The sequence below is a fragment of the Euprymna scolopes genome, chromosome 41, assembly GCF_053919585.1.
Source record: "Euprymna scolopes isolate OS-2025 chromosome 41, ASM5391958v1, whole genome shotgun sequence".
In the NCBI taxonomy this organism is placed as follows: domain Eukaryota; kingdom Metazoa; phylum Mollusca; class Cephalopoda; order Sepiida; family Sepiolidae; genus Euprymna; species Euprymna scolopes.
This window is the reverse complement of record NC_136522.1, coordinates 32,773,414-32,783,850: the sequence shown is the minus strand read 5'-3', so window position 1 is coordinate 32,783,850 and position 10,437 is coordinate 32,773,414. Positions and strand designations below refer to the sequence as shown.

Sequence of the window (10,437 nt, the reverse complement as noted above, 5' to 3'; positions counted from 1 at the left end):
ATGTTTGTATGAAATATAATTAATATAAAGTGTAATTAGTAGGCATAAAAATGTTTGAAATAGCATTTTCATTGTTGAACATCTGGATTGGATGGATATGTTTTAAGGATTCCTCATGTTCATTTCTTGAAACCTAAACTTCCGCTCTTCTCTTGCAGCCCGACAGTCCATATCAAGGTGGAGTATTTTTTTTGACGATTAACTTTCCAACGGACTATCCTTTCAAGCCTCCAAAGGTTAGTATATTTTATTCATGTTTACCTTTTTGATTTATGCTTTTTTTTTTTTTCTTTTTTTTTAAATGAAGATGTTTCTCTAATTAACTTTTCTTTGATTACATCCAGTTAACATGTGTGACAAAACTACAGGGTGCCATTGTTTTAATTTCTTATGGCCGTGTCATTATCTGTTAAGTTGGTGCACTGGTTCACAAGCATGAAAATAAAACAAAGGAAAACAGTCTGACATTTTCTATATTTGTTCAACCATGGATGCATGTGACACGATCATGGCGAAACTACTCTTCAATATTCTTGTTTTTGTCGAGTTGATGTCGGATTATCTCGATCTCCCAAAGCTCTCCTGACCTTGTCCGAGCCACAGTCTTCCTTCCACTGTGTCAAACTTTCAACTGTTAATCAGATACTGTCCTCAGCTGTCACAAACAAACCCAAGATTGTTCATAAACTTCTCCTAACTGTTAAACTCAATCACTCCTAACACGAAATTTATTGATCTCTATTGTTCTGTCCTGTATCCTAAAATAACTGCCACACTTTGCCTAACAATCTAATTTTTGTTTCCTTTGTCTACTCTGGTGAACAACTTCATCTCTTTGTTCTGCTGATGAACCTATACCTTTCTTTTCCTGATAAACTTATTTCCTTGTCTTTTGTTATACTCCACTACTTCCCAACACTTGGAGGCATGAGGCATGCCAATATTATCACATATGCTCCCGCATAAATTTCTAAAGGGACATATACTAGCAAGACCCAGACAAATTCCATAAAACATTTAGGTGGGGCATGTATATAAATCTAATCATCCAGACACCTTTTTGTCATTTCACAATTCATTGATTAGAATTAGCAGATGTATTGATTCAGACGTTTGAAAGACTTTCATTTTGTGATGTGATCTACTGTACATATCATTTTTCTCTTGCAAAATTATCTTTACCAATAGTGTTTGATGGCTTACTATTGGAACTAACAAACTCGCTTAAGAGGGGAAAAAATTATATTGCATACATGAATTTGTTTATAAATTTGAGTTACTGATAATCTGGAGAACTCATTTTATAGAAGAGTATTGCATTATTTCCTCTATCAAAGTGCAGCACTCATAGGGGAATATACAGAATTTCTAAAGTATTTGAGAATGTTATTTTTGGAATTGCAGAAATTTTTTATATTTTTACATTTCAGAATTCTCAATGACAGCCTTATAGATATGGTAATTTTTTGTCTTCATAATGACCATTAAATTCTGTTTCCAACAAGCTCTCTATCACTATTGGCAATATGAATGCTTCTGTTTGTCAGACATAAAATTCTGCTCCCCCCTCTTTTTTTTGTTAAGACGAGTTTGATTTTTGATGACTTGCTAAAGCTTTACCTCCTATTTTTTCATTTGGCTAATTTTATTTCTTTGTTTCTTCCCCACCCCTCTTGTTTTATCTTGTTTCTTTTTCTTTTCTTCCAGTTTGGTTTTTAAGCAGGAGGCAAACAAAACCATTGACGATATGGGTAGGGAAAGTATAAGACTTTGTTTCATCAATGACCCCACACCCCTCAGGTTGGGAAATTTTTAACTTTAACTGTTTACCATTTGCCACTCACATCCCTGATTTTCAAATTTTTTTTCAGATTCATTTCACAACGAGAATATACCATCCAAATATCAATAGTAATGGCAGCATTTGTTTGGATATATTACGCTCACAATGGTCCCCAGCTCTGACTATTTCAAAAGGTTGGTAAATTTTTTTATTATGCTATTCACCTTGCTTTGGTAGGGATCCTTACCGCATTCCAAACCATGGAGACCCATGACAATCCTAAACAAATCGACCTCCAATAGAAAATGCGATTGATTAATAATCTTGTATAACTTTGTTCACAATCCTTTTTTATCATGTAACGTGCATGAATTAGAAATTAAGAAATATGTGAACGTGTGCAATGCTGTCGATGGCAGTTCTGCAATAGGCAAAGAGGTGACAAATTTTAATTAACTCTGTTCTTTAATTACAGACTTGGCAACTAACTATTGGTTATTTTGAGTTCAGCTTAGTTTGGCAATCCATTATGAAGAAACTGGCACCCATGTAGCAAATTGTGCAAATTTATTTCAAAATCATGGTTCAGAAGTAACATGCCTTATGTGAGTTTTATGTTATCAGAAGGATTTAGAGAAACTGAATCGTTTTTGCATTACGTTCACTCTAAACGATAATAGCCATCCTGTAAGCTGTCATTCAGTGAGCATACAAGTGATTGCTGCCGTACAGTGTAATGTGAATACTGCAAATTTGTCAACTGCTCAACAATTAAACTTGTAACTCTCAATTTGATGGACAATTTTGCGTAAAGATCTTGGTTTATGTTTACAAGATTCAACTTGTATAAGAGTTAAAGCCAAAATGATCATCATTCATGCTGTACATTTGGTGAATGGGCTTAGGAAAACATTGTCATTGATCCACAATTTCCTTTTGAATTTTTCTTCAATGATGAAGCATTTTTTTAGTTAAATGGCTATGTCAGTAAATAGAATTGCCAAATTTGGAGCAAAATGATAATCCACAAACTGTCAAAACATCATTCCATCCAGAAAGTCATTGTTTGGTGAACTCGGAATCATTAATCCATAGTCTTCCAAGATGGTCAGAACGTAAGTAAATGATGATCGATACAGAAAAATGATTACCAACTTTGCACCTCAACTAGAAGGTATTAATATTGCAGACATAAGGTTTCAACAGGAAGCCACATGCCACACGCGCATTATATGATCAATTTACTGAGAAACATTTGAACAAATAATTTTGCAACATAGACATACCAACTGGCCACCTTGTTTGTGTGATTTAACCCCATTAGATTATTTTCTTTGGGGGATATGTAAAGTCTAGTGTCTATGCTGATAAAAAGGACACAGTAGATCACTTAGAAGATTACATTCAGTGTGTTATTGCCAAAATACAACAGTTTATGAAAATTGGACCTAGATCATGCCATACATGCACAAGCTGCAGGGGCCTTATATCTGCGATTGTACTTAAATTATAAATGCCAAAATTTAATCTTCAGAATAAACCACATATTTGTATAATGAAAATATTTGTGATTTATTTTAAAGTCAGACCCCCCCCCCCCCCAAAAAAAAAAAGAAATCCCAAAAAAAACAAACACCCTTTATTTAGTTAAAAACTACAAGAAATGGACTGGTATTTTAGAAATAGCAATGTCTTGAATACAATCTTCCATGCTGGTATATAGTGAACCAGTTTGCAAAAGTAGTATTCATGTCGTCAGTTTTCACATCTATAGATTAACATCTGATAAATTTAGTCTTCTTGCAGTGTGGTTCAAGCAATATCTTACATATTCCAGCAGTGAGTGGCTTTGGATGAACTTTTTGTGTTCAGTTGGATTTTTTTCCCTCTGATTTTCAAGTCCATATGATGGAGAAGCTAGATATCATAGTAATCTCATAAAACATTGTTGCTTGTTTTAAACTTAGATTGTAACCTTATTTGGAAGGAAAATCTTTTTGTTAATAGCATCACTTTTTTTTTTTTCTTCACTCATATTTTCGAGTCCTCCTCTCTTTTTGATTGTCTAGCCTTAATTTAAATCTACGTCACTTCCGGTTTGACAATGGGTGCAACAACAAACACGTCACCCCACACCCCACCCCACCGCACTTTTCCTCCTTCACGGTACGGGTTCAAGCCTTACCACTTTTTTTTTTTTTTTTTTTTTTTTTTTTTTTTTTTTTTTTGCTCAACACACACCTCCAAACACCCGGGCAACACCAGGCACTCAGGCTAGTGTGTGTGTATATATATATATATATGTGGCAATTTACACAGCCTTGCCCACATTTCATCCCTGTAGGAATTGTCATTCTAACCTAACTATTCCATACGTGTATGAAATGCAGAAATTCTACTTAACTTAATTGCCATATTTTCATGACTTTTGTGTATTGAGCACTGTTAAATACTGGAAGTTAATACATCTTATAACATTTTATGTAGATACATGATTGAGATGTGTGTGTCTATCTATATTTTCAAAACTAATCATTTTCTTTTAAATTTCAGTGCTGTTGTCAATCTGTTCTCTGTTGTGCGACCCTAACCCCGACGATCCTCTAGTTCCAGAAATAGCCAGAATTTATAAGACAGACAGGGATCGATATGAAAAGCTTGCAAAAGAGTGGACAGCCAAGTATGCGATGTGACATTTACGAACTTCGCTTTCTAGGGATCTTTAAAAAGAAAAACAAAGCCAAAAAAAAAAAAAAAAAAAAATGATTTAAAGAAAGAGTAAAAAAGACAAAAAAAGTGAATGGAATGAAGAGAAAAAAAATGAGGACTGAAGCAAAATCATGAACATCGGAGCCAAAGGAGGCACAAAAAAAATGCTTTCCGAAAGAAAAACAAAACAAAACTAGCTTGTTTGACAACAGCGGACATACACGCAGGGTTGGGCAGGGGGCGGCATTTCTACATACACATGCAAACATACACACACACACATATATGCACACACACACACACACACACACACACACACGCACACACACAAAAGTATTTCTTCAACATACCTCACTGGAGTATCTATTATATTTAAAAAAAAAAAAAAAAAAAAAGAAAGAAAAAAAGAAAATTGTAAATTAGATTGATTTAGCGATGGCTAAAAAAATATATGATTAAAAAGGTTTCCTTAATGATTATAAAAATATTAAAAACAAAAGAAACTGCGTTGCGTCTTGGTGTCTATGCCATGTTTTCACTGTGAGGCATCTTCTTTGACACTTTGGTCTGATCTTTTTTAAGGACGGCCTCTTCCCTCTCCAGTCCTGTTCTTCCCATTTGACCTGCTGATGAGTAGGGAAGGTTAAGGCGATTGTGATGTCTGCCTGATGTCACATGGTCATCACCACCCTGTTAAGTAGTACACTGTTGAAGACCCTGTTTGACATTTACCCTCTCATCTTGGTATGGAAGATCCACACACACACACACATACACACACCTGTATATCTACATAAGCACAATCAGAAAATACCCACACAATAAAATTAAACAAAAACAAACAACGTTCATGGTTAAAGTAGCCATCTTTTTAAGTATAAAGAAATTAACACAAACCTACGTTTTAATTTTTTTTTCCCAACAGTTGTATTGCCGCAATAAACACCGATTCCTGTCTCTTGTTGACCTCTTTTTTTTTCCTTCCTCTTTTTCATGTGTGTGAACTGATTTATGTAATAATTGTATTAACAAAAATGTCAATTAAAAAAAAAAACTTTAATTATTACTGTATTTACATTATTTAACTTTATGCTGACTTTTACTTATTTTTAAAAACTTTTCTACACCCTTAAACAAGGCATTTTACCATTGAAACATAAGCTACTATGGTGGGACCCAGATTTATAGGGGTGCCACCTGAGAGGAGTTCTGTAACAAGATGTTTGTTCAAATTACATTTAAATTTTTGCATGTTGGGTTAGGATTAGAGATGCAATTCCAAAGGCAATTTGTTTATGGAAAAAATGTGTGAGTAAAAAATATTCCAACCTCTTGGGAGTGCTGTGGATACAGGCTGTGATTTTTGTAGCTAGTTGAGTAGGTTGAGTATATGGTGTGATACAAGTGCAGTAAATTAACTTCTATTCCATAGAAGTACTTGTAAAACAAACATTTAAAATTTATTTTCTCTCCAATGTGGTAATTCTCCTAGTATTTTTCTAGTACTAATAGTTTAGCTCTTTTAAGATCCGTCACAATTCATGTTGTGACGAAGGTAATAAAACCTGGCTTACGCAAGAGACATGATCAGAGAAAAAGAAAAACCTATGGATCATTGATATTCATATGGCATTACTTAACAAAGGAAGTGGCAGCTATAAGAAGGATGAATTGGAAAGGACAGCCATTGAGTATTTTTGATAGCTGAAAGGAAAAAGATGTTGAGAATTACAAATCAAGTTAATGAGTTGATACGAATTGCAGCATCGGTGAAAAGTCATTTAACACATGACATTACTTGGCAAGTGTTTTAAAAGAAAGTTATTGCAAGAATTATAAAAAGTTGACAATTTAATATAAATAAGATGTTAGTTCAACATAGATTTTAATATTAATGTTGACAAGATGGCTTTTCCAGCAGGTAAGCATGATTTGTTTGGATTTTCCTAAGCCTAATATGCATAAAAATATTTGATGAGAAAAAAGCAAAACAGGGTAGATATTGTCAATAGATCTTATAGATCATAAGTTATACTACTAAAGAATTTGTATTGCTTGAGAACATGCCTTTACAGCTGTTTTCTAAAGTTAGAACTTATATATGACAAATCAATATTTGATTCTAACTTGCCAGTCATTTATATAAATTTTCAGTTTGTTCTTTACATTTTAAAAAAGAAAATTTCAAGTGATAATTTATTGAATAATTCTCTCGGTAACAAACTACTAAAGATTCACTATTTGTATCAGACATGATCTCTTGAGTATATCATGACATACAACTGGAAAATGCAAATGGCGACAGCTGATTAATAATCATAGCATCCATTATAGTATTTCAAATGTTTTTTTTTTTTTTTTTTTTTTTTTTTTCATATGTTAATCAGTTACACAAGTTTTCCGATTAGTAATTACTTGATATGTACAAGTTTATTACATAATTTTTTTTTTTTTTTTTTTTTTTTTTTTTTAGGTAACTCATGTTTTGTTTAGCAGGGCATTTTTTTAAACCATTGTAAAATTTTGAATAACAATTTTGTTGTCTTCTATTTAACAAAATCTTCTATTGAATAATTTAAATTTGTAAAAATAACTACATACTTGACAAAACATTTCACTGTTATCACATTTTTGCTCAATTTAATCTGTTCTTCCACATCAGTTGAAATCCGAGAATGCTCAAGATGAAAACAGTAGTCTGAAGAATACAAATTATCAATCCTCATCTCAAAAATTCAGAAAACATAGGAGTTCTAACTCTTTAAAAAAAAAAAAGCAAAATTTTAATTGCATCCTTCATCTGTGGTGTATTGCTGCTGTGCTTATGAGGGTTCATCTCCAAAATCCTTGTTAGAGTATGTGACATATTTACATTCTATGGACATCCAATATGAACATGGAGCCTATGATATTTGGAGAGAACTGATACTAGACTTTGTTTTCAGGGCAAGAAGTTGTATTTTAGTTAGTTTCATGTGTGACAAATGCGACATCAGATTACTCCCCACCCCTCTCCATCTTCATCAATGTAATCTAAAAAGAGGTGGAGGGTGATACTTTACATATGTACAAGAAATTGTCTTAGCATATTCTTATATAGATAAACACTATTACTTTGAGTAGCAAAAATAATTTGTTGTGATTTAGGGAGCTGCTCAGCATATTTTGGTTAACTCTGCACATGATATCTCATGCATTCCAACAAGTTCCTCGTGCAATCATTCTGTGTTGGGAACATAGATAATTAGCGAGTCAGTTGTTCCCTTTTGTTTTTGTCGGAAAATGTCTTGATCTAAGTAGAGATTCTTCTTGTTCTGTTGGACTTGCTTTGACTAAACAGGTTGCTGGAATAAATTTTTACATTCAAAAATTATTTTGTCTTTAAAAATAAGTATTACTGTTATACCTTCACTCGCACCATTTTTTTAATTTATAAGATGTTGAAAACCCACATATTAAATCATTCAACACCAACTTTCCTTTAGTTAGCGTTAGTTGTAGATGTAATCTTAATTCATAAATTAACAGCTCAAAAAATTTCAAACAGAACTCAACTGTAATGACTTAGAGTAATGGCTAAGTACATGCAAAATGAATGACCGATCCTGAAAATACATAAACATTTTGATCCCTACCTTCATTTAAAAATTCACCAAAATTCAGAAAATCAATAAATTTTTTGAAAATATTTAACAATCGCAGATTACATAAACCCATTATTGTTTTTTAATTTTAATAAAAATGTATTTTTTAAAGTTTTAAGTATTAACAAAATACATGAATTTGTTTACTTTTTTTTTTATAAAAAATAAAGCATTATAGATGTTAAGAATTAAAAAAAATTTTTTTGATATTTCAGGAACATTATGAAAAAATTCTCTAAAGTCCTTGTTAATGAAATCAATATTACTTGAAGAAAAATTAATTTCTCAAACTATTAATATCATTGAATAAAGCATTGTTTAACATTTTCACCAAAAAATGATTGCAAAAAAAAAAAAAAATATTTAATGTGATTTTAATAACAATTCTCAAAAAGGTTTAAATGTAATATTTTTCTTGTATGCGTGATGGTGTAAACATAGCCATAAAATATTTTTTTATAATTCTGAAAAAAAAAAAAAAAAAAAATGGAGATCCAGTCTTATAATAATTATTTTACATATTTTAAACAATAATAGAAAAAAAAATTATTTTTAATAACGATTAATTTAAATGAATATAGATTGGCAAAATTTTAACAAAAAGGAAACACCGGATTTGCATCCTGTCCGCTGTATTAATTAACTAGCGGGACCTGTAGAAATTCCACAGCAGCATTTTTTAAATGTGATATGTTGCTGCTGTACATTCTGCGGGCGTTCAGCATGAATGAAGAGACCATCATATACTATCACTTTTGTTAAACCTGTACCCCCCCCCCTTACTAAAATAATAACTTGTATATATTTATATCACAAAGTTACAAACATAAGTACATCATGTAAAGAACAGATACTACACTTTGATCTTGGCCAAAAGGCCAAGAAAAGGGTATTTATTTGCTCCCCCACCGAGCAAATTAGGCACAAGGTCAATTTTTAATGTGAGGAGTGAAGGGGAAATGGGGACCAGCTCCCTGAGGAGTAGGGGAGTTGGATAGTGACAATTGGTATGGAGGGTTGCCCCCTACATTGACCAAGGTCTTATATGTGGGACTGCCCCCACATATGGTCTTTGCTTGCAGTATCTGCCGGAACAGATGGTATTTATTTGCTCCTCCACCGAGCAAATTAGGCACAAGGCCGATTTTTAATGTGAGGCGTGAAGGGAGGGAGAAGGGAAAAAGGGGACCAGCTCCCGAGAGGTGGGAAATGGGAGCTGGTTAAAGGTCAGGCATGTGGGGTTGCCCCCACATCTGGTCCTTGCTTGCAGCATCTGCCGGAACAGATACTACACTTAGCTTTTTAAGATTTTCTTGGCCAAAAGCAAAGAACAGCATCTATTAACAACAGACCTTTGATCTTAATCAAAAAGGCCAAGCACAAAAGTGCTATGGACAGATCGACGGAGTGACTTCTAGAGTCGCTTGCACGCAACTAATAACATTGATATATTGTCTTGACTGATTATTTCATCACGAACACATCAATCAACTTAAATTTCACCATTTTTCATAATCCTTGGATATGTTACCAATTTCCAAAAATTTTATATTTTTAACTTGTGTTACTGACCTCCCCCTCCTTAATAAAATAACTTTGATATATTGTCTAGGCTGATTATTTCATTACAAACCCATCAATCATTTAACTCACATTCATCTTTTTTCAGAATTCTTGGATATGTTAATAATTTTGACAACCATTTTTCACAATTTTGACTCGCATTATTGCCCAAGATAAGAACATTGATATATTGTCTTGGCTGATTTTTTTTATTAAACACACCAATCAATCAACTCTTATTTCATCATTTTTAATAATTCTTGGATATGTTACTAATTTCAGCATTTTTATATTCCCCCCCCCCTCACTAAAATTATAACTTTCATATATTGTCTGGGCTAATTATTTGATTACAAACACACCAATCAATCAACTCGCATTGCATCATTTTTCATAATTCTTAGATATGTTACTCATTTTGACAATCATTTGTCATAATTTGAACCCCCCCCTTTACTAAAATAACTTTGTTACATTACCTAGGCTGATCGTTTCATTACAAACACATCAATCCAGGTATTCTAATAGTATATATATTTCACCTATCGGATTCAATCCCAGGTGACGCCGTGTATTCTGCTAGTATATATCTTCCACCTATCTCATTCGATCCCAGGCGATGCTAGGTATTCCGCTAGTATATATTTGCACTCATCCAATCCCAGGACTGACTTCGTGTCCGCCACCCCACTGTTAAAAATATACATGAAATAAAGTAAATTGTTTAAATCGTAAACT

At 32.9% G+C, this 10,437-nt stretch overlaps 1 protein-coding gene and 1 pseudogene across 1 annotated transcript in view; one reads left to right on the top strand and one right to left on the bottom strand.

Moving 5' to 3' along the window:
* The window catches only part of LOC145266455 (ubiquitin-conjugating enzyme E2 2), a 275,170-nt gene extending 269,721 nt beyond the window's left edge, over positions 1-5,449 (top strand). The window contains exons 4-6 of the mRNA XM_080122134.1: positions 159-236; positions 1,872-1,977; positions 4,337-5,449. Of these exons, the coding sequence (XP_079978260.1) occupies positions 159-236; positions 1,872-1,977; positions 4,337-4,476 (324 nt within the window). The 3' untranslated portion in view covers positions 4,477-5,449. The remainder of the gene's footprint in view (positions 1-158; positions 237-1,871; positions 1,978-4,336) is intronic.
* Positions 5,450-8,889: 3,440 nt separating this feature from the next.
* On the bottom strand, positions 8,890-9,027 carry LOC145266752 (U2 spliceosomal RNA; annotated as a pseudogene).
* Positions 9,028-10,437: the final 1,410 nt, after the last annotated feature.